The 25,435-nt window shown below is 41.9% G+C and overlaps 1 protein-coding gene across 1 annotated transcript; it reads left to right on the top strand.

The window, feature by feature from the left end:
• The first annotated feature begins 8,303 nt into the window (after nt 1–8,303).
• THBS1 (thrombospondin 1) lies at nt 8,304–24,079 on the top strand. Its single transcript, XM_086891964.1, has 22 exons — nt 8,304–8,423; nt 8,594–8,688; nt 9,427–10,004; nt 10,464–10,539; nt 10,789–10,985; nt 11,158–11,283; nt 12,814–12,907; nt 13,256–13,429; nt 13,799–13,975; nt 14,283–14,456; nt 14,632–14,759; nt 14,873–15,025; nt 15,471–15,689; nt 16,186–16,293; nt 16,668–16,827; nt 17,216–17,334; nt 18,961–19,195; nt 19,576–19,803; nt 19,997–20,268; nt 20,727–20,824; nt 20,931–21,070; nt 21,741–24,079. Exons 2-22 carry the CDS (start codon nt 8,619–8,621, stop codon nt 21,746–21,748), a joined length of 3,534 nt encoding a protein of 1,177 aa, XP_086748090.1. The 5' UTR covers nt 8,304–8,423; nt 8,594–8,618; the 3' UTR covers nt 21,749–24,079.
• The last annotated feature ends 1,356 nt before the right edge of the window (nt 24,080–25,435 follow it).

Here is a 25,435-nt window from a genome sequence, read left to right as displayed (position 1 = left end):
TGCTGGAGTTAGTAAGTATAGCTGCAAGGCTGTATATTTTACTTCAGACCTGTTGCCAAGATAGAATGTACTCCTAGATACAGACGCTCAAATTACATTCCAGCCCATGACTTGTTTATGCCTTGGCTTGATGTTTTCAGATAGGTTGCTTTGGACAAAATTTTCCAAATGGCCTTAAAGTTTGGACACCTTTACCATTGCAGGAAATCAGGCTTACTCTTAGGAAGCAAATAGTTTACATTTGGCCAATACATCCAAGGCTGCTCTGCAGAGACACCAATTTTTCACTGGCAGTTTTTTTAAATCTTATTGTCAAGACCTTCCTTCATGCCTCTATTTTTCTCCCCTGCAATTGAATAATATAAGTCTACAAATATTTAGAGGATATTCTTGAGTACTTCTGTAATAAATGCTCTAATACTGACAGTAACTTCCACTACTTACTGGCTTGCTCAGTGCAGTTATATCAGACTCTTGGTCTTCACTTACCTTTGCAAGGTTGGCTAGAACCATGTTGAGATGCAAACTGCTCTACCATATAGTTTTGTATACAAAAAACTAAGTTGGAATTCATCACAGTGAAGACCAACTCCTGTATATATGAAAAAGAAATTAAATACAATGCAAAAATAATTGGCAAGACAACAAAAAACACTGACAAGACTGAAGGCCTGTATTAAACCACAGGCAGCATAAAAATTAATGATATGACACTGCAAAACTAAAATTCAAGGAAAGAGGACTCCACTGTCATGCCAGTACACGCTACCAGAAAAACTCTATACATAAGAGACTAAATTTTTCCCTAAGTCTTACTAAGGCTTTAGATAGAGAATTGCATTGCATAAGAGTTTTTATAATCATGCTTTTCAAAAAAGCTAAAGAAAAGCTGGAAAAAGTCCAAAGTGAAGATGAAGAGTTTCAGAAAATAAGAACTATGAAGAGATATTAAAGAAATTGGCTTTGTTTAGTCTAGAATACTGAGGAAAGACATGAGAGGAGGCTTTCATACACACAAGATTGCTTGTAAGGGGATGGCAACCAATCTCTATGTCTACTGAAGGAACACAAGAAGAAATCAGAGTAATTTTCAATACAGAAAACTGTACTGTGAAAGCAACTCTACAAGAAGAGAGGTGTAATCAAGCTGCATGGAGAAGCTGTGGAACTAAATTGAACAAAAGGTTTACAAAAATAGGTTGGACAACTGGAAAAGGTCTGCTGTACTTGAGCCTCTGTACTGGAAGGTGTTATAAGGTATCCTTAGAGCCTTTCAATCTGTTCTCTGCCCAACCTGCATTAATGCTCAGAATTGCCCTAAAACTGGTGCAGGACCTTGCGCTTGGCCTTGTCAAACTTCATGAGGGTTGCGTAGGCCAACTGCCCAAGTTTGTCAAGAGCCCTTGGAGTGGCATCCCAGTTTGAGTTGTCTGTCTTTACTCAGCTGCCAATTTTCATAGGGCCTGTTAAAACTTTCTTTAAAATGCTGCTCCTCTGATGAATTTGTGTGTGACTGTGCTTGAAAACAGTCTTAAAGTTATCAGGGGGGTAGGAAGAGAGAAATTTGTTACATAGACATATCCAAACAGACACAGAACATGATCACAGACGTCTCATCGCCTTACAAAATTTGGCCAAAAAAAATCTACCTCCATTCAACTCCTAGACAAAATAATTTTTCTGTATACATTCTCAGTTCCTAGGAACTACTTTCACTGTCACGTTTGTTAGAATGAAGTGCTTGCTAAAAAATTGAGGCTACTAGAAGAATATGCTAGGCTCCAACTTCAAGGCCCAGGTGTATCAGTGTAATTTCCTAGAGAACTTTCTAATATTGAGTGGAAGCATCCCTAGGCTGAACTGTTGCAGAGCACTGCTGGTGCTTTCATTCTATTTTGCAGGCCAACAAAACAGATGTTCTGGCATGTCAAAAGGGCCATAAGAATTATTCCTCACTAAAGATCAAATTATTTGATGTCTCCAATGTTAACTGGAGCTGTCAGACTGTCCTATTTCAGCTATTACAAGAGGTTTTACTTCAGAGAATGAAGTAAGAGAGGTGTCTGTACAGTGGAAAATATTCGTTTCATTTTTTCAGGGGAAAGGGGGAGGTATGTGCTACACATCAGACTCTTTTAGCTTCTGCATGACTCTTCAGAGCTTCTTACTCTACTCCACAGGCTGTGCAACTCGGCAATGCTACAGTATCAAGCAAACTGCTAAGAAAACTTTCTCAAAATTTCCTCCTATTCCAAAAAATTAATATAATTAAAGTGACATCACTTGGGAGAGAACTGTAATTGATATAGATATAATGCTATATGTGATCTGAATTTAGAAAGTATGAGTCACAGCAGGCTGCACTTCTGTCATGGATTAACCCAGCAGGCACCTTAACACCACACAGCCACTCACTCCCCCCATCAGTGGGGTAGAGAACCAGGAGAAAAACAAAAACTGTGGGCTAAGATAAAGATTCAGAAGACAGAAAAAGAAAGGAAAAATAATAACAACAATACTGCTATTTCTTATTACTGTTATAAGAATTAAAATGTACAAGTGATGCCCAATGTAATTGCTCACCACTCACTGACCAATGCCCAGCCAGTTCCTGAGCCAGTTCCTGAGCCACCATTCCCATGCCAGTTTTATCGTACAGCATGACACCACATAGTATGGAACATTCCTCTGGCCTTTTAGTGTCAGCTGTCCTGGCTGTGTCCCCTTCCAGCTTCTTGTGCCCCCCAGACTACATGCCAGTAGAGTGGGGTGAGAAGCTGAAAGGTCCTTGGCTCAATATAAACACTACCTAGCAACAACTAAAAGAGGAGTGTGTTACCAACATTATTCTCATGCTCATTCCAAAACACAGTGCTGTACCAACTAATAGGAAGAAAATTAACTCTATCCCAGACAAAATCAGGACACCTTCTAATAAAGCCATATAAGAACCTAATTATGAAGAATTTTTGACTTTGTGTTAGCAGGTCAACAGGGCTAATGATGTATGTGAAATCTACAGGAATGGGAAAGTTTTCAATATTCTGTACAATTACTATGACCTCTGGGATAAAGAAAAGGCTAGACATAATATGTACTCATATTTTCTATGCACTTTTCACCTCATGTATATACATTATGTGGCTTGCAGTTCCACTAAGTAGCAGACTGCTTGAGAGTTTCAGCTGGGGCGTGTCAAGGATTCTTAGTCATAAATTTCATAGATCATTTTATTTGCTCAAAATAATCTCTTGGCAAGCCATCTTACTTCCCTGCCCCCAAGGCATTGTTTGTAATAAAAGCCTGAAAATAACTATACCAGGCAATTTTGTTATTCAGACTCCTTCTTCAACATGAAATGGAATCTCTTCCAGTCTGTATTCTTCCTAGTGTGGTTATTCTTACTCTGTATGTGTACATTGTGTAACTGCTGCATCAAACTGCACAGAAACTTGTCCAGTATAAGTTCACTAAATGCCAGTATTCTTTATTTCACAGCTCATTTGTGAAGTTCATCCTTTGTCTAATATTGTTAGCTCTAGAGTTCATAAGACAGACTGTAATTTAGAAAGATTGCACTAACAGTTTTTATGCAAGGAGAAAAAAAACCAGAGAGCTACACATATTGTGATAACACAGAGAGGACATTGGAAATGACAAACCAGGCTTTTGATTTTGTATTTCTGTTTCTTCTGGACACTCCATTTTAAGCAACTGGCCTTTAAGAAACTCCAGGCACATCACTTCCTAGAACAAAGTTAATCTTCCCCCTCATGAGCACATTACTGTTTATTCATCAATTCTCTTAGTTATTTTAAACACATATCTTTCAAGTTGTGTAATGACAGAACAGTCCTTTTTTAATATACAAGTTATTCATTTTTTCTACCACATGACTGCCAGCAACACCCAGCTATGTATTGCACAGATCTTTCAATGCCTTTTTTCCTGATGATTGGAAGATATTATGCAATATTAAGTAACTAATAGCATTTTTAAGTGTTCTATCAGAACTGTGAATAATTGATTGCTTCTGCCTAATTAAAAGAAGAAAAGAACAGGGTAAAGATTCATCTATGATATGGTATTTTGCTCAAGTGTGGTTTCATGTTGTGGCAAAATGTGTATGTTCTGTCTTGTGCATAATCAATCCTGCCTGATTGTGTAATATGAAGTTAATGAAGATGAGAGATGCTCTGATAGGTGAACAAAAAGTTAAATCTCTTTTTCAGTTCTCCTGTGATTATGTTGTGAGGAATATAAGCTCTGCAGCTGCTTGTTTACAACTCACAAAACCACACTGGGACACAGATTGCTAACGGATGTAAATGAACAGCTTTCTTTCACTTCGTAGGATCAAAGGTCCCAGTATATAAATGTACAAACATGTACTTATGGTCACCTCCGCTGAATAAAACATCTGAAAACACATATCCACAAGTATGTCCGCAAGAATTCTAATGAAAACCAAGGAAACTCTACCATGGGCTTGAATTTGAATACATGCTCTAATGATTCACTGACTAGAAATACTTCACTGAGGCAGAGACTAGATGCCTATATCTACGGTTACTTTTGATCTGCTACTTACAAAAGAAGTACATGAAAAAGCCTATTGATAGTGAATGCTAGGGTTTTCTTCTTTTTGCCTTCACAGACAAAAGAAACCAACTTGAACTCTGAAGTACAGTAAATGTTTTTCATTTCAGGAATAGAGTTTGGGGGTGTTTTTTCGTTCATGATGCAAATTCTAAATATTTCTTTAAAAGAAATGTTTTCTCCTTCTAGGGAAAAAAAAAAGGCTTAAAAATACTGAATAGCTTCACTTTTTCTGCTTAAAAAAATGTTATTGGCATTACTCTGGTACAAAACTACATCCAACCCTGCAAGAAAATTTTATCACTCAGTTAACCCCTTTAAAGAATGTTCTTCTCTTTAAATTGCAGTACATTTTGCAAACCCCAAAATCTGACTCTTAATAAACAAATGTGCTGCACACCCACTTCAATTTAGAAGAAATTAAAACATTTCTGTTTTTTAAAGGGTTAAGGGCTCAACTTAATGAGTTAGCTATCCATTAATCAGACACTGTAATTTCCCACACCTTTTCTGGTATGGGAGAAGGTCTAATTTTGATGGAAGAACTTCAAAAACAAAAAATATCCAACCTGACTTGTGCATGCAGACAGATTACAGCTGTGATTAGCACACAGAATATGCCTGAAAAAAAAGAACACAAGGTATTCTTGTCAAGAACATACGCATCAACATATTTTTTGACTCCAAATTAAGTAGAATGACTCTTTCACAGACATGACACAGATTTGCCAAACAGCAATGTCCTGGATTCCACCCAAGAGGGGAAGGGTTATGCCCTGCATTGAAATCTGCACTCCTCCAACAGGTATCTACCTCCTCTTGGGAAGCAATCTTAGCTTCCTTTCTGTCAGGACAATAAACACCAACAGAGGACATGCCACAAAAAGTCATAAATGGTGAGATCCTTCTCATCTGACTTTATCCACTGTCCTAAGGACAAGCCAGGACAAGGTTAATTTTTTACAGTAGCCAGGAAGGGGGCGTGGCCAAGCCCTAATGTTATTTAATACCATCTCATATCAAATTCCAGGGACTGGATACCTGTCAGAGGGAGAAATCGTGGTACGCAAAACACTTCAGTATTGCTTTACTTTCCCTCTGTCAAGGGCAGGTACACCTTCCATTAAACCAAGTTGCTCAGAACCCCATCCAGCCTGGCCTTCCAGAGATGTAATAAAGAATTTCATTCTAGTATCTAATCTAAATCTACTCTCATTCAGCGTGAAGGCATTACCTCTTTTCACACCTCTACATACCCTCTCCAACTCTCTTGAAAGGCCACAATAAAGCCAATTCATAGCCTCCTACAGGCTGAACAATCCCAATTCTTTAAGCCTTTCCTTGTAGCAGTGGTGCTCCATCCCTCTAATCAACTTAGTGGCCCTCTCCAGACTCACTCCAACAGTTCCTTGTCCTTCCTGTGCTGCACTCCAGAGCTGATGCAGGGTTCCAGGTGTGGTCTCAGCAGAGCAGAGCAGAGGGGCAGAATCCCCTCCCTCCCCTGCTGCCCACGCTGCTCTGGATGCAGCCCAGGACACGTTTGGCTCTCTGGGCTGGCAGTGCCCATGGCTGGGTCATGTCCAGCCTCTCACCCAGCAGCACCCCCAAGTCCCTCTGGGCAGGGCTGCTCTGTTCTGTCTATCTCCCAGCCTGTGTTGGTACTGGGGGTTGCCTGACAAGGGTGCAGCACCCTGCACTTGGCCTTGTTAAATCCTGTGAGATTTCCATGCACTGATTCCTGAGCTTGTCCCAGTCCAGCTGGATGGTATTCCATCCTTCAGATGTGTCAACTCCACCACTCAGCTGGGTGTCATCTGCAAACTTGATGATCTCTTCATCTATGTAATTGAGAAAGACATTAAATAGAACTGGTCCAAGTACAGACCCCTGAGGGACTCATGTCCATCAGGACTCTGAGTCCTTAACCACCATCCTCTGGATGTGACGGTCCAACCAATTCCTTACCCAGAAAACAGTGAACAGATAAGCTGTTCTTTCTTGTACCACTATGCTTACAGAAGCTAAATACTCTGTGATATATGATAATGCATTCACTATGCTTTCTGCTGAAAATACTAACTGCAAGAGGAGAGAAAAATTTTCTCAACTAGCATAAGACATTAAACCTGTCCAGGTTAGAGCAGTCTGTGTATCTTGCATGCTCTCTTGCTGATCTTTTAGGGATTTTTTTCACTGACAGGGCTCTCATTATCACCATAACTTCTCTCCTCTCTCAGTTCTTTGTCTTGAGACACTTGAGGTTTCTCTTCTATGAATCACTGTGCAGTAAAGAGGCATACTTCAGATGGTATACTCTATCTTCTGAGTTAAAAGGGCAGACAAAAATTTTGGCTTTGCCCTAATATACACAATTCTGTATCTATCTCATTCTTTGGGTCGATAATTTCTCAGAGCATTTCCTAGGATAATCCGTAGTGCAGTAATTCCTCCTCGTTAGCCAGCACAATTGTCGGATGCATTTTACACAGTTCAGAGTCCAACTCAGTCACTGCTTGCTCCAATTTTCCCTCACCACACACGCAATTGCCTGACTAGGTCCTTCTCCTTCACTGACACTCCACTTCCCACACGAGCACATGCCAAGCATACGAAGGCCAGGGAATGCAGAGGAATTAACCATTTTTGGAATTTGATTACTTCAAAGCCATTTCACACGCCCAAGTCACTTTTAGTCATTCGGAATACAGTATGATGTAGGGAACCTACCTTTTAACCTTTAGATTTCCTGTTACCTGGAATTCATATTACAAGGGAAATTCTTAGCTGAAGTAGTGTTAGTTTATTTTATTCATTAAACAAAGCTGAGAGTCTCAGCTGCAGTACAGTAATAGTAATTTCATTCCTAAGGCCAACTTGTTTGAGGGTCAGCCCCACACACCTTCCTCCAGTGACAAGGAGAGATGGAGCGCAAAAGAGACAGCAGGTCCCCGCTCCTCCAGCCTGCCGTCCTCTCTCCGCTCTTACCCCACAGGGCCCGGCTGTTCCAAGGCTGGGCAGGAAGGGCTAACGGGAATTCACGTTATTCCCCTTTTGTGAACCCAGTGCCCTGTGTGCTGTGTATTGGAACCAGCGGAGGCAGAGAAGGTCTCATTAAGCGAATTGGGTTAATTAAGTGAAGGATGCTTTCACCGGCGCCTCAGGACAGCCGGAGGCAGCGGCGTCTGGACGCACCTCTTCTCCAGGGCCCCGCCAGGTGCCGGCGGCGGGACGCGCTCCCAGCGCCCTCCCTGCGCCGCTGCTCGTGGCCGGCCCCGGGGCCGGAGGGCAGGGCCGGGACGCCGAGAGGGCGGCGGGGCAGGCAGGAGCGGGTGCCAGGCGGGGTTCACGGCCGGCTGGAGGAGCGAGGGCCCCCAGCGCCTCGCCGCGGCTCCCGCTGCCGGCGGGGAAGGCCACGGGAGCCGGACCCCGCGGGCGGGCGTGAGGGAGGCCCCGAGAGAGCAGCGCCCCCTCGCGGCGCGGCCGGGCGGGAGCGGCTCCGCGTCCGCCCGTTCCCCCGGCCCGCGGGGCGCTCCCGCCCCCGCCCCCCGGCCCCTGCGGAAAGTTGTCCCTGGCCCCGGAGCCACCCGGCTCCCGCCTCCCGCTTCCTGCCCCGCCGCCGCCGATTGGCCCGCCGTGCGCCCAGGAATGCGAGCCATCCCTTTATAGCCGCGCGCGGCGGCCGGCGCCCGCAGAGTCCCGGCAGCGCCGCCACAGCTGCCAGCCGCTGCTCGCCCTCCCGCGCCGGGACAGTCGGGGCCGCCCGCGGATATTGGTCGTCGGTACCCAGAGGCTGGCGCTGACAGCCCGCATCGCTCTTCCCGCAGGTAAGTGCGGAAGCGGCTCCCGCCGCGCTCGCTGTCCCGTCCGAGGGCGGCCGGGGACACCTGCACCGTCCCCGCGGCGCAGCCTCCCTCCCTGCCTGCCTGCGGGAGCCGCGCTGGCGCCGGTCGTGGTGCGACGGCAGCGCGGTGACCTTCCTCGTGTGTGTCCCCAGGCTGGTTCAGAGACGGACCTTTGCCATGGGGCCAGCGACTGCTCTCTGCCTCCTTCTCCTCGTGTTCGGCGGCTCCGAGACCAAGCGAACTGCAGGTAAGGCCAGCTCTGTGCTGATACCCGGGACAATCTGGGAAGTGAGACACAAAAATAAAAAACTTTGGTGCCGTTGTAGGCGGATGAAGTTGTGCTCGGTGGCAGAGAGCTCCAAAGGTCTCAATGAACAAAAACGTTTTAACCTGAGCATCAGCTAGTTGGCAACAGGAAAATTCTCTCTGGTGTGGAATTTGTGTAACTTTCAGAAGTAGGAATGCAGAGTCTCCAGAACTCGAACGTGTAGCTTGTCTGCTTCTGCGCTGAGCAGAGGAAAGGAGGAACATGATGTAGGAACCGGCTGAAGAAGGAATGGGGTAGTAGGCTGCCGTCTTGGTGCCATAGAGAAGCTGCTACTGTGCTGCTGTCACTCAGCTGGATTATGCAAACTCACTTTGCCATGTTCTAGCATAGGAATATTGCAGTCTGGGCTTTGCTGTCTATTTCTGTGCTGCTAGAGTGTAATGAGGTGCCAGAACGGCTGCTACCTTTGTGTGTCAGTCAGCGGGTACCTGGCACTCCTGCGCCGACTGGCTCCTGTACAAGAATGCACATGTACTGCTGCACAGCAGCTCCTGGTGGGACTGCTGCACCATCAGAGCTACTGTCTGTGCTCTGATGTGAGGCACTGTGCCTTGCACGACGTGCACCAGGAGCCAAAACGTTAAGTAATCCTGGGAGACTTGCACCTACTCAGCCTCTCGTCCTTTTCTCATGATGCTTGTCCTGATCTCTCTGCAGAGTCCAGGAATGATGATAACAGTGTCTTCGATCTCTTTGAACTCATTGGCTTCATGCGGAAGGGAGCCGGGCGCCGGGCCCCCGGGGTGTACCTGGTGAAGGGACCAGAATCCTCCAGCCCTGCTTACCGCATTGAAGATGCCAGTCGCATCCCTGCTGTCCCTGACTCCAAGTTCCAAGACTTATTAGATGCCATCCATGCTGAGAAGGGCTTCATTCTCCTGGCCACTCTCCGGCAGTCCAAGAAAAGCAGAGGCACACTGCTCTCCGTGGAACAGAAAGATGGCTCTGGTCATGTCTTCAGTCTAGTATCTAATGGCAAGGCAGGCTCCCTGGACCTGAGCCTTTCTGTTGATGGCAAGCAGCAGTTAGTGTCAGTAGAGGATGTCTTGCTAGCTACAGGACATTGGAAGAATATCACCCTGTTTGTGCAGGAGGACCGAGCTCAGCTCTATGTGGGGTGTGAGAAAATGGAGAATGCTGAACTGGACATCCCCATCCAGAGCATCTTCACTAGGGACCTGGCCAGCAGTGCCAGGCTCCGTATTGCCAAAGGGGGAGTCAATGACAACTTCCAGGTAAGACTTTCACCTACATTTTTGCCTAGAATTTACAGTCATGTTTTGAAAGTGCATTAGCTACTGAATGAGCCTAAATAGCAACAAAGACCTCTGAATCTACTAAATGTTACTAATGGATTTTGAAGGGTAAAGCATTAGATTTGCAGGGATGGAATTTTCTACAGCAATAAGAAGGCATTGAAGCTTCCAGACAGGTAATTGCAGCTTCATTGCTCAGCTTCCTATATGAGATTCAGAAATCCACGGGTTTTTTCCTTCCTGCCTGGAGAGTCGCCAGGTCCTTATGCTTAAGGATAAGACTGTTAGGAAGCAGGGCTGGTTTTCATTAAGAAGAACAGAGCAATATGTTTCACTTTTCCATCTGTCTGTCATGATATTGCTCTGTAAGATCATGCAAGTGGTCCTTCTTTCCCTTGCAGATGCTGCAAGTGGCTGTAATTCTTCCTCTGTCCACAGGGTCTGCTGCAGAATGTGCGGTTTGTGTTTGGAACAACTCTGGAAACTATCCTGCGGAACAAAGGCTGCTCCAGCTGTAAGTTTACAGTCTTCTGAATCCAATGACCTATTAAAAATAAGATTTTTTTCATTACATTAGAAAGACAAGTTAAAACAGAACTCAGAAGTATGCTGACATGCAAATCCACATTGCATAAGAAATAAGATTATATTTCTGCAGGCACCCTAATGAATCTGGTGGCAGCTGTTTAGCAGGTGTTAACCTGGAATGATAAATGTATGTGGTATAAAATGCATTTACTTCATATTTGGTTTTTTCTCTTAGCCACTAGTGCAATCATTACTTTGGACAACCCCATCAATGGTTCCAGCCCAGCTATCCGCACTAATTACATAGGCCATAAAACAAAGGACATCCAAGCAGTCTGTGGATTTTCCTGTGATGAATTGACAAATATGTTTGTGGAACTGCAAGGGCTACGGTCCATGGTTACAACACTTCAAGACAGAGTTCGCAAAGTGGTGAGTGATGGTTAACTTCATGGTACCTTTCATGAACTAGCAATTAGTGAATTAATTATAACCTGACTTTTGAGAGCCTGTGTAAACAGCAAAAAATTTACTTTGACTTTTGTGAAAAAGGGTATTTCTGTATTAAATTCTAAATACCTTCTTTTTTCTTCTCACCCCCAAGACTGAAGAAAATGAAATCATTGCCAAAGTAGTCCAGATCACTCCTGGAGCATGCATTCATAATGGAGTCTTGCACAAAAATAAAGAGGAGTGGACTATTGACAGCTGCACTGAATGTACTTGCCAGGTAAGATTCCTCACATTCACAAAGCACCTGAATATAAACTCATAAGTTGGAATTAACAGATAATTCTAAATGGCATTGTTTGTTAGAGTGAATCATACACAGAACTGAGCATACTAGGGAAGCCATAGAATTACTCAGTTTATTTCATTCTACTAGATCTCCGCTAAAAAGGTAGCTTCCATACCTTGTGTCAACAGCAGTATTCTAGAAAATCATGTGAAACATCACTCTGATATAGTTATTGATACTTAATAGCTAGCTTATTTTTAGCTAATAATTAGTTCATAATTTGGGGAATGCCTGTATTCTTTACATAATAAGACATAACTAAGACAACATCAACAGAACAAATGTATAGTACTATCAGCTTTGCTAGATCTGCCTTCTGTCCTCACTGAACCTCCTGCTGACTTAGTAGAGAAAGACTCTAGTACCCAGTAAAGGCACTTAAACTTGTCATGTTTTTCTTTATCTAGAAAATGCTTCTAGGTGTGTCCTGTTAGTTTTTACAGATTATATGGAACAGCAATCCCTTTTGGATTTCAGTTTATCTGTTTAAATCCCAGGATCACCTGGCAAAATACTTAAGCTGTTTCACTTCTGCTGAATGTTGTAAATATACACAAAACATGCAGTTTCAGGTTTTCTTTAAACTATTTGCTTGTTCCATTTCAGTATACCTTAGTAAAAGCATTTTAGGGTACCAGGCTACCAAAGAGTGGGTTAATTAGCATGACACTCCTTAGAAAATAAAAGTCGAATATTTGTATATGTGCAATACAAGGCAACTCAAATTCTGTGTCTGCTTCTTTAGCTCTCTACATTTTTGTCTTGTAGTCAGCAAATGATACTGTGACGTTTGCATTTGCCTTGTTCCTACCAACCTGCTTACTCAATGTTAGCTGTAATTGCCTTAATCTAGTAATTTGCTTGGGGACATTAAAACAGTAATCATGATAGCATTCTTCTGACCAAGCTGCTACCTTCAAGAGGCAAAACTGTAGCTTTAGCTCTTATTGAGATTGGAGGTGGGTGTTCCTACCCTGCCTGTTTGGCCTACAGATCAAAAACTTCTAAGTATAAGTTATAGATTGCACAGTGCTTGAGCAGAGTCCACTAAACTCATTTTATCTTTACCATATAATCATCTTAAATCCATATTAACTTAAAAGAAAGTTGGCTCTTTTCATTCTTGTTTAACTTCTTTGCAATGTGACCTTGTTCTTTGGGTATCGCATAACAGTCATTTACTTCAGCCAGCATCTTCTAGCTACTACTGATAAACTTCTGCAAAACCAAAATATTTCTCTTTTTGACTTAAAAAATGGGTGAGAATGGAAATGAGATGAAATTTGGCTGAAAATACCTGGGACTACCCCTTGGGTTGTATTAGCTGTAAATACAAGGGTCTCTGCTTTAGATGTGCTACTGAGTCTTAAAGTTCTGCAGAAAAGGTCTCTATTATTTACCCATATTCCAGACACTGTTTATATTCCACTTGGTAACTGTAATTTTCACAACTCTTTATAGAACTCTGCCACTATATGCCGGAAAGTGTCCTGTCCTCTCATGCCTTGTTCCAATGCCACCGTGCCTGACGGGGAGTGCTGCCCTCGGTGCTGGCGTAAGTACACAATACTTTGACAATTCTGTAGCAGCTGGCCACATCTAACTAGACACATGCTGCTCTGCAGTATACCGGAACTGGATATCCAAGGGTAACCTTGTGCTTCTGAAGTAGGTTCATTTGATGTGTCTTTGAGGCTAATCACTTACATGATACATGTTCAAATATTTTTCTACAGTATGCAACATACTGAAATGCTTGAGTTCATGGCTTTTATCTCATACAGAGAAAGAAGGTGCATGTGACTTCTGACAGTTGTGTCTTTTTTTGTGGAGAGAGGGGTGGGAGAAAAGATATGGAAAAGCATGTACCTGGAGTCTTATTCAGAGCTGTATCTCTCTGCAGCTAGCGACTATGCAGATGATGGATGGTCTCCTTGGTCTGAATGGACCTCGTGTTCTGTGACCTGTGGTAATGGGATTCAGCAGAGAGGCCGCTCCTGTGACAGCCTCAATAACCGCTGTGAAGGCTCCTCTGTACAGACTCGGACTTGCCACCTTCAGGAGTGTGATAAGAGATGTAAGTACTACACATGCTGGTAGTAAAACAGAGGCTGCTCTTATTGGCTGAATGTTAAAAGCAAAGATCACCATGTAGGTCTGCCACTGGCATGGATCCTTGGCTTCTAGGTTTAAGGGTTTGTATGAACAAAGTAGAGGGGAGCAGATAGTTAATGCAGTAAACAGGCATGTTTGGGCACTGCTCCCAGGACTAAATGTGATGCCAGTTTAGGTGTGAAATTTCTTAGTTGCAAAACTTGATCTGTGACAGTCAGGAGGCTATCCATTACACATGGAATTTTTGGTACAGTCCTGGTACTGGCTGTGCCCTAGGTGCTGCACAGCTGAAGTCTTTAGAAACTATGAATAACAGAAATCTCTCTTGTAGTTAAACAGGATGGTGGCTGGAGTCACTGGTCGCCATGGTCATCATGTTCCGTCACTTGTGGCACGGGCATCATCACTAGAATTCGGCTTTGCAACTCTCCAGTACCACAGCTGAATGGCAAACCCTGTGAGGGTGAAGCAAGAGAAAACAAAGCCTGCCAGAAAGATCCTTGCCCAAGTAAGTGTGACCTGGTGGTAACTACTAATTGGTATCTTAAATAGTGAATGTCCTGAGTAGTTACTAAGTAAGCTTGTTCTAGTATTCTCTCTTTAAATGTAGGGATGGGCTCCATGAAACCTCAACAGGTTAGTTTCAGATGAAACTATTTTTATGCCTCTTCCATGGAGTCCATTAATTCTGTCATTTATGTCAGAACAATGTCTGAGCTGCTCTCACTACAAAAGTAAAGTCCTTAGTCAGACAAACACTAATTGTAGCACTGAATTTAAAGCTATACATGTTTTGTAACTTTTTCTCCCTTTAGTCAATGGCAACTGGGGACCATGGTCTCCATGGGATGCTTGCACAGTGACATGTGGAGGAGGACTTCAGAAGCGAAGCCGTCTCTGCAATAATCCCGAGCCTCAGTATGGTGGGAAGACTTGTGTAGGTGAAGCTAGAGGGACTCAGGTCTGCAACAAACAGGACTGTCCAATTGGTGAGTGTCCATTTGCTCATAAACGTCTGAAAGTTGTTGATAATCTTTAAAATACCAATGTGGAGTCTGCAAACTTCAAGTGCTAGAATTCTCAACCAGAATATCAGCCAAATACAGTACTGTAGCAGCATGGTAAAGCATCCTGTATCATAACATTTCCTCGCTTGTTTCACAGATGGGTGTCTGTCTAATCCCTGCTTTGCGGGGGCTACGTGCACCAGTGCCCCTGATGGTTCCTGGAAGTGTGGTGCCTGTCCTGCTGGCTACCACGGTGATGGTATTCACTGCCAAGATATTGATGAGGTAAGAATACTATAGTTTGCTCCTTGAAAGGGAATGAAAAAAATTAGGAAGAATAGAATCACTGTTTTATAATGCTAACTGTTGTTCTCCTTTGTCTCAAACTCATATTTCAGTGCAAAGAGGTTCCTGATGCCTGCTTTATCTTCAACGGAGTGCACAGGTGTGAGAATACTGAACCTGGGTACAACTGTCTGCCTTGTCCACCGCGCTTCACTGGAACACAGCCGTTCGGCCGCAGTGTTGAGGATGCCATGACAAACAAACAGGTATTGTCAATTTGAGAGTTGTTCTGGGTTACAAAATCTCACGAAGTTTCTAAAAACCAGAAGACACCTATGTGTTTTGGGCAAAAAAGACTTGGAGCATTTAATAAAAGACCATCTTCTGTGCTTCAGAACAGAAGAAGCATTAACCCTCAGCCATGGAGGGTTCAGAGGAAATTACACATAATTTTAGGAGTAATTCAGGAATAAATCAGTATTCACTAATGATACAACAATACGTGCCTCAGATATCTTAGTGCTTGGTTCCATTTGATAATACATAAGGGTTGAACAAGAAAAAGAATAAGTGCTAAGACTGGTACTGGAGTTGGGGACCAGAAGAAAGAGGCTTTTTTTTCTTCCTGATTGATTAGGATGTATTTGAATCTCTGAGGAAAAAGTGAGGGATAATGTTTTCAGTGGGTTTAATTTCTGTGTGGTCTCCTAGGTCTGCAAGCCACGTAATCCATGCACAGATGGAACACATGACTGCAACAAGAATGCCAAATGCAATTACCTTGGCCACTTCAGTGATCCCATGTATCGCTGTGAATGTAAACCAGGCTATGCTGGCAATGGCATAATCTGTGGAGAAGATACTGACTTGGATGGATGGCCAAATGAGAACCTGGTTTGTGTTGCCAATGCTACTTACCACTGTAAAAAGGTAAGTTTATCCTCTTTTACCATCTGCCATTATAGCAGACTACGCTATTAGACTATTCTCTCTGCAAATAACCTTTTAGGGATAGAGGAGGTGTAGGGATGCCATTGTCAAGGCATTGCTAGGAGGCTTTTGCTGTATTGCTTTATTCTTGTGATATGGGAAAAAATGAAGCCTGATTGTTGTAAATGTTCTAGGAAGATTCTTGTTTAGCCCATACGTATATCAGCTTTGTTCTGATAGCAATCTCTAAGGGAAGAAAAGTAGGGTAAGATTCTCAAAATCAACCCTAAAATCAACTTTATCTTAAAACATATTTAACTGTGGCTTTCTAAGACTTATCACTGTAATGACTAGCTTAAATGGAGAGAATTACACCAAGGTTGCTCCTACCTGATTGAGGTGTTACAATTTTGCCTAATGATTAGATTTTATCTCCTCGAATCCATATTGTAATAATACCAGGAGTGAACACCTCTGTGTACTTCTTTCTTTGTAGGATAACTGCCCTAATCTACCTAACTCAGGGCAGGAAGACTATGATAAGGATGGGATTGGTGATGCCTGTGACGATGATGATGATGATGATGGCATTCCTGATGACCGGGTAAGGAAACAGAAAAGAACAGCCTTTGAGAATGTGGCTTTCCTATTCCTCTTCCCATAGCTGGGGTCTGACTTCTAACCTTAATCTTGAGAGGACTGTAGGAAATTGCTGGCACTGACAGCTAGCCTGGAAACCTTAGATATGCATAACTATGCAGACAAACTTTCTGCAGCTGTTTGAGCTTTGGAAGTGAATTTTCATTTTTCATTCAGCCATTCATACACTCATGCCAACAACGGGGTGTTTTGAGATAGTAGCATCTGAGTTTTAACTGTTTCCCCACCTTTCACTTGTTCTTTCATATAGCATAAGCAGAATCTGGTTAAAGCTTTAATTTGACTCTTTTTAAAACCTGACTTTTCCCACTTTTACAGGACAACTGTCCATTCATCTACAACCCACAGCAGTATGACTATGACAGGGATGATGTTGGTGACCGCTGTGACAACTGTCCCTACAATCACAACCCTGATCAAACTGACACTGACAACAATGGAGAAGGAGATGCATGTGCAATAGATATTGATGGAGATGGTAGGTACCTCTAATCACTCCTTTAGATGGCTTTCTAATCAGCCATGAATCAAATGAACCCAATGTAATCCTGATTGCCTACCAAAATTTCATCCCTGAACACGCCAAAGTTCCCTTATGGTGGTTTGAGGACATGAAGGCTACTGAAGGAACAGTTAGGACTAATGGAAATTCACTTTGGAATTCATATATTTTGGCACAGTTCAATTCTAGCCCCACTCTCACAAGTAGGAGCAGAAGTATGTGGCAGAGCTAGTGATGAGTCTTGTTTCAAAGCTTTTAAATGCTGCTCCAAATGCTTTTAAATAGGCATCAAGAATTGTGTGGTGGCTTTATACAGTCCTTTGCAGCATTTGGATGCCTGACTTTCATTCATAAACTCTTACAGGGGTGCTTAATGAAAGGGACAACTGCCAGTATGTCTACAATGTAGACCAGAGGGATACAGACTTGGATGGTGTTGGAGATCAGTGTGATAACTGTCCACTGGAACATAACCCTGACCAGGTAAGGGATTTGAATTATGTAAGTAGAGGACTGGTGTGCTAAAAAATATAGCATGTTGTGTGTTATAAAAGATATTTGAACAGGTTACACCTGAAATTTGACTTGTCACAAATCATTCTTACTACTTTCCCAAATGGTGTGTTTATCAAATAAAGGGATTGAACTGCTGCTAGGTATTTTCTGAAAAGCAGCTGTAGTGAAGATCTGTGAGACTACTGCATGTCTTGTTGCCTAAACATTTCTTAGGTTTGTCAGTTGTGGTGATCCTCACAGTGAGAACATGAAATACTTTGGGAGCATTGTGTAAAATGTGGGTAGTGGAACTACTCTCTTCTTAGCCTGTAGTGCTCACTTAGACACAAAAGTGTCCTTTAAACTTTGTCCCTAACCTTGAAGCTAACTGCATTTCAGAAGATAACATTTCTAGCAGTAAGTAGAAGGCAGCACAGGTTACTTTTCTGCAAGAAAAAGGCACATTCTGACACTTCTAAAATTCAACTTTATAAAAATCCAGGGGGATCCACACTCAGATAACTTACTGATTCAAAAACCAAAGGCAGTACGTAAAGCCTGTGACATCCTGTCAGTTAAAAGACTAAGTTTAATAGTTGCAGGGACATAACTGGAATGTCTGAAGGGTTAGAAAAGCTGTTGCAAATTAGTGGCATGTAGTATAGTGTATTAAGCAGTGTTACTTGAAGGATTTAAACAGGTGATGTAAAATGTCTTTGTCATTGTCACTTGCTTTACTAGTTCCCCACTTAAGGGAGGGAATTGCCTGAAGATCCTTTGAAGCAGCTCCTTTCTCTTGTGACTTTGAAATCTTAATATAAGACTCCTATGGCTTTCGAAACACTGATCAAGTTCTAGAAGTGGAGATATTAGATTTCAAGTGCCAGAATTAGTAGCTAATCCAACAGTGTGTGGTATGCCTTCTGTCTACACCAGGGTCATCCACCTGTGTTCTCAAGACTGCTAGGCTAAATGTGAGGAAACTTCAGGGATGATGGGACTATCTTAGTTCAGAAGCTGATTATGCAAATGACTGGCTAAATTATGTGATCAGCAAGCCCTCTAGTCAGTTAATGTAGTCTGTGATCACCATGGGAACAATTGTCTTGACTGATGAATCAGAGGGCATGAAAAGCATTTATGATAGAGAAAATTAAGTTGTGGTGTTGGAGATGTAACACCAAGCATTGGTAGACTGTTTTAATGTTACAGTCTCTACTGACAAGATACAGAGTACTCCAACCCTGATTTGGCCCTTGAAACCACATTGCTGCCAGGGAAGGTAGGAGATAAACTACCCCGCATCCAGTATGGTGGACTAGTGACAGAAGATGCAAGTGACAAAGGCACAAGATAGCTGATTGTCACACTGCTTTCTGATGCTGTGAATTCAAATTAAAAACAGAACAAGACTAAAGTAGCATAAAACCACTTAGCACAGGCAGTTTAAAGTGTGTATTAATCCACTGTCCACCCACTCTATCCATCTTAGCTCTTGATAAAGCAAACACAAATACCAATTAATTCTATGTATTAAGACTCCTATTTCAGAGACTCCTATCTCAACTTTCTTTAAGTGGCTTTTTTAAATGCGTTTTTTTTCTCATCTGATAGGAAGATACTGATTCTGATCGCATAGGTGATCAGTGTGACAACAACCAGGACATAGATGAGGATGGTCATCAAAATAACCTTGATAACTGCCCCTATGTGCCCAATGCCAATCAAGCTGACCATGACAAGGATGGAAAAGGTGATGCCTGTGACCATGATGATGACAATGATGGTATCCCTGATGACAAAGATAACTGCAGATTGGTTGCCAACCCAGATCAAGCTGATTCTGATGGTAAGATAACTATCATAATAACATTTAAGAGTATCTTCCAATATTTAATGCTATTTTTTTTCACATTATTTAATTTTGGACAAAACTAAGTAACAAAAAACCAGAATGTCTGTACCAGGGAAAAAAAAAGCCAGTATTGTTATAGTGCTGCTCAGGAGTGAAGATCAATGTAGAAATGACCACATATCCAACTGACTCCTAAGTCACTATCAGGCTGGAGTGATAGGGCATTTTTACAGTGGCTGATGTGGCTTCTGTCATGTGTCTGCCAAGTACCTGGGCAGTCAGAGATCTGCAATTCAAACTTCAGCTCCCAAGCTGTAAGGCTCAGAAACAAACAGTGGTGGTAATATAACGGTAAAATTACTTTTATCCCACAGGTGATGGACGTGGAGATGCTTGCAAAGATGACTTTGACCAAGACAGTGTGCCAGACATTGATGATATCTGCCCTGAAAATGTGGAAATTAGTGAGACTGATTTCCGAAAATTTCAGATGATTCCCCTGGATCCCAAAGGAACATCCCAAAATGATCCAAACTGGGTTGTTCGTCACCAGGGTAAAGAACTGGTTCAAACAGTCAACTGTGACCCTGGCCTTGCAGTTGGTAAGAGGAAAAATTTAACAGGCACTGTTGTTTGGGGTGGTTTGATATTTTGTTTGTTGGTGGGGGTGGGGAGTTGTTTTGTTCTTTTTTTTAGTTGGGGTGGGGAAGAGGAAGAGAACCTGAGTAACTATTGAGTTGATTAAGAATTGTTAAAAAGTAGCACCTAAAACTTCATTCTTTATTGTCCCCATAGGTTTTGATGAATTCAATGCTGTGGACTTCAGTGGTACCTTCTTTATCAATACAGAAAGGGATGATGATTATGCTGGCTTTGTATTTGGCTACCAATCTAGCAGTCGTTTCTATGTTGTCATGTGGAAGCAGATCACCCAGTCTTACTGGGACTCCACACCAACCAAAGCTCAAGGCTATTCAGGTCTCTCCATCAAAGTTGTGAATTCCACCACTGGTCCTGGAGAACACCTTCGTAATGCTCTGTGGCACACAGGAAACACTCCTGGCCAGGTAAGAATGGCACTTACTACATGCTGAAGTACTCAAAACATGATAACATGAGTACTCTGGTGTAATAACACACTCTTCTGCATAAGGCAGGCTGTTCTTCCAGCAAATTAGACACTTAAGGGGGCCTGTACATGCTGACCATGTTGGCTTCTTGGCAAAGACCAATAACTTAGTCATTTTTCCTAATCAAGCAAAATATTGTATACAATTAACAGGATTGCTTGCTGCAGACAGGCTTTCCAGCAGCAGTGAGTCAATTGTTTCTGGAATTGTGCTGTAGCTTCAAATTTACATATTTAAAAAGTAAATTTAAATGCAGTTGATTTCTATTATTTCTATCTTTAGGGTATTACAGAGCCTAATGACTTAGTTGTAGCCTTTAGCAAAGCACCTTCATGTCAAAATAACTGCTGTGTTATCTCTGTGCCTTTGGTTTATAAAATAATATTCTTTCGTAGGTGAGAACTCTGTGGCATGATCCCCGTCACATAGGCTGGAAGGACTTCACTGCATACAGATGGCGACTTAGCCATAGACCAAAGACCGGCTACATCAGGTGAGCATCATCCCTTTATCTGAAGTAAATATCACAGGAAAAGTGAGTGTGAAGATGAACCTCACAGGACCTTGCCAGAGATGACTGAGCTATTGTCTCTTTATAGGGTTGTAATGTATGAAGGGAAGAAAATCATGGCAGACTCAGGACCAATCTACGATAAAACCTATGCTGGTGGTCGGCTAGGATTATTTGTCTTCTCTCAAGAAATGGTGTTCTTCTCAGACCTTAAATATGAATGCAGAGGTAAGGATGACATTGCATTTAAGAGATCCTATATAAATTAATTGGTTCAAGAAAGCTCAAGACATAAGAGCCAAGAGGGAAAGTTCAACTGTGATCTTTCATGGTTCAGGTTTGAACAAGTTCTGCAGGCAGAAACAGGACACCTTGATAAACAGTTTAAATTTTTTTTTAAAAAATTTTACAGTTAAAATTTTACAGCTTTACAGTAAAAAATTTAAATATATAAAATCTAAGTATATTTCTATTGTGTTATTTCAAAGTATCAGAAATCCATGTTGAGTTCCAGAAAATAAATATATTTTGAATCTTCTTTGAAGTGCTGACTAGAATGAATGAGCAGATCTGATAAAATCTACGATAGAAATGCAATATATTGACTTCAGCAAGTAAAAAGCTGATTTGCCTAAAAGTAAGAAGATTGTCCATATATTGCAGACTTGAAGTTCAGTGGAGGTAAATGCATAAAACTAGTTCCAGCTGTCCTAGTCTTCTGAAAGTGTTACTTAGTTATGTAATGAACATAGACTGGATTATGAACTCTAACTCAAGGAGGTACCTAATTGAAAGTATTTTCAATTTTCTCTACAAATGGCTCTGGGCATTAATGACTTGGACATAATCATGCATAATACACAGAAATATTTAAATTTATCTTTTCTTTTTTTCACAGATTCATAATCACGAGATTGTTGGATTCAGAGACTATTTAAAAATGCTGGTAATTGCACCTTTTGAAACGTTTAGCCTTACAAATCCTGGGACCATTATATTATTCCTTCCTTTCTTCTTTCTGCATAAATGTGGACTCGAAACACATGACCTGCCTCAAGAGAATGCTTTTGAGAGAATGAAAGTGAGAACATACTTGGTATCTGACCTCTGCTGAAGTGGAAGGAAACAATTGTGTCTTGCAAATGAGAATTGTCGTCACTGAACAAGCACACTTCTTTCAGTAGGAAAGACATTTTTTCGCTGTTTATCACAGTGCAGTGTCACTGCCTCTCTAACTGGAGGTCCCATGGAGTAGCATTTTGTAAAAGAACATCTTTGGATGTGCTGTGGACTACTTAAACTGAAGACCTTTCATTGTGTGGGGAAGAGGGGGTTTGGGTGGGAGGGGGAACTCTAGGTCTTTTTTCTTTATCGGGTAGAGAATTTTTTTAAGGAAGGCCATGCCAATTTGGTTTACATCCATTTAACTTGGAGAAATTACTGTTTTCTATGTCATACCTTGCAGATAAAAACATAGCCTTACTCTTTGTGGTGAGCTAGATCAGCTGCTGTACAGGACAAAACAGATATCCTAAAACTGATTTCTGTTGTGGCAGGGGGGGAAGAGGATAAAAACTAGTACACTGGATCACACCAGCTTGGGGAGAACTGGGATTTATGATTAGATTCTGTTTTTTCCTGATTTAGATGCAGGTCTTGCTTACCTTCAAATGTGTTCTTTTAGACCTGGTGCAAGAAAGCACCACCATCTCAGCTAGCACTGTGCTGTCCTTCAGGAAACCAGCACGTGCTTCACTTTTTATGGTTAAAGAGGCACAAAAATAATGTAATGAAAACATTCCTTTTCTACATGCCACAGATGTTTTAAACCCCTCGCTTCTTTAGAGGGGAGGAAAAGAGGCCTGTAGATAAAATTGTAAAATATTTATTTTTGCCTATTCTTGATGTTATAATGACTGAGGGATTATTGATTAAAACAACAAGAAATGCGTCAAGACTATCCACCTAATCATTGTTACAAGTCTTCATGACTGTAAGATTGTAAATACAGATTATTTATTATCTCTGTTCTATACTGAAACTAGAGAGGGTTTAGTTGAGAAAAAAAAATCTTGTCTGGAGCAGATAGTGGTGATGTATTTGTTACAAAGAGCAATTTTCCCATTAAGGCTTTGAGGCGCAAGGAAAAGTGAGGGTGTGGGCAACGGGATGCTTGTTTTTCTCAGTCTGAGCTCAATGTTGGCTTTTCCTTTCTTTGTGCAAGGCAGCTGGTAGCTTGGCAGGCAACTGTTCTGCAGTGCTAAAATTCAAGTCCCTTTAGATGGTATCAGTTTCTGTCCCATCCATGGCACTAGAGGAGAGGGAATGCCATTCACCCTCTCAGTGCTCTCTAGTGCTGGGACACGCCTGTGATTCTTTACCACTGGTCTAACCCAGAGCCAGGATAGCTGCTCTGAGGAGATTGCAGTGAGGCACAAGGACAGCCCTCAACAATCATTTAAAGGGCCCTCTGGGCTACTGCATGCTCAGTTTGGAACCAGTGATGTGCAGCTACAAAAGAAGGAATTCAACACAGACTAGACAATTTCAGGAGCTCCTTGCAAAAGAGGGAGAGGCCTTGATGTACATTAAAAGACTGTCTTCCCCAACAGAAGGGGCAGCATCCTTATACCTATAATATTTCCTTGTCTTTTCAAAAAATGAAAAGAAATGAACATGGTGAAAGTTTTACGTACAAATATTACCTCATTGTTGTGTGACTGAGAAAAACCTTTGGAGTAAGCAGAGTTCAAATGTCTAACAAACTTTAAAGCTACTGTAGTACTAAAAAGTTAATGCTGTATATAGTTAAAATTTCTTTGCAAAAAATGTATTCCCAGAAAGGAAATGGCATTGGAAAAAAAAAGTCAAATACAATTTCTAATGTTGTATTATATTTTTTCCTGTCATCTTGTATACCATTGCTTGTATTTTTATAAATTATTTTTCTCATTGCCATTGTAATAGTTAATCACATAATTGTGTAGATAGGCTATTTAAATAATTTATCATGAAATGCTACCTGTAGAGTTAGTATTTCTATTTTTATAAAAAGTTTGCACACTGAAGATTTTTTTTTGCTTCCCTCCTCCCGATGTTTTTGCTAGCATAATTTTCTAAGAACATGCTTTTTTTGTAAACATTTTTAACCATTTTTCCATTCTAAAGTTGTGTAAGTTGTACAATAAAGCTTCTTACATACAAAGAACAATAAACCACCAAGGACATTTATATTTATACCTTTGTGCTCTGGTTTTATTGATGTTTTGTAGTACATCTCTGGATCACTGATGTATTATTTGTGTAAAATTTGACTTCAATGCAAGATTTTCTCTGCACTCTCCAATACAGCTATGCTGGGGGGGTGTACCTGAGCTGCTGCCCTACACCTACCTGCTGCCCCACCTGAAGGCACTGCTGCAGTCACACAGCACAGGCAGCTGGCATGTTTGATTCTGAAGGCTTTCCTTGAAGACTTCTAAAGTTGTGCTGCCCTTGATGCAGCCACAAACCAGTCTTGGAGTGACTGCAGTCATGCCCAGCCAGGCCTGCCCCTTTCACATAAAAAGCAGCATGTTGGCTATTTGCAGGGGCTGGTGCATCAGATTCTCAAGACTGAAACTGCTAGTGTGATCAAAGAGCTGATGCCAGGGCCCTCAATCAACTTTTAGAACATGCTGCCAAAACTAAGAAGGGTCAAGACTGGTTCCTTGATCTCTACTTGCAGCAGCATCTTGTCTTGTGCACCCCTTAGCAAAGCCAGGTGCTGTAACAGGAGTGCTAGATACCCACATAAGAAGTGTAGTTAGGGGGTCCTGCAGGTGTAGAAAATAAATCTTTACATCTTCTTTTCCTGAGGATGAAGACTCCTGTTTCTGTGTCACTACACTTTTGAGGGTAGTCCTGTATATTTAATTTTTTCCCACGGAGAACAAGGAGCAAAGAAAGAACTCCTGGCCTGTGATGAGAGAGCAGGAATTTCTGCCCTCATCACTTACAGGACTGTCTGCTTGACTTCTCTGGAATGAGATGGGGTAGTGGGAGTGCACTGCCAATGTAACCCATCTGATCTTACAGTACCATATGGCCTGCAGGTTTGGTCTCTTAACTCTTCTGGCCTCCAAAGGACACAGAAAATGGAACTACAAAAAAGAAAAAAAAAGGATGGTTACAACCTGGAGAAATCTCTTTGTTTACTTGCAGGAAGAAGGAGATACCTTAAAGCCAACCAGTTTTCTGAGCACGTATTTATAGCTGAACATATCAATATATGGATATGTGTAGGTCTAATCAAAAGTTTTAAACAGAGAACTGCTGCTGTTGTGCAGAAGACAGACTTTGCAGCCCATTCCAATGATCTTGTCTGAGCCATGCCAAACTTTCATGCTAATTTATTGCATGCCTTTATGTAGCTTTTCTTGTCATTAGAATAAAAAAGGCAAGCCATATGCTTTGTGTTAACCCACAGCTTAAGTCACTTAATTCACACCACTTTTTGCTTGGTGGGTGTGAATACAGTCCAACACAAGAAGGAGCTATAGTTGAGGTAAGTTAGGCCTTTACTTGTCCAGAGAAACAACTACTAAAGGAAAA

The sequence above is a fragment of the Cyanistes caeruleus genome, chromosome 6, assembly GCF_971803275.1.
Source record: "Cyanistes caeruleus chromosome 6, bCyaCae1.hap1.1, whole genome shotgun sequence".
Lineage (NCBI taxonomy): Eukaryota > Metazoa > Chordata > Aves > Passeriformes > Paridae > Cyanistes > Cyanistes caeruleus.
Note: the sequence above shows the minus strand (reverse complement) of the source record. Positions and strands in the feature narration are given on the sequence as shown.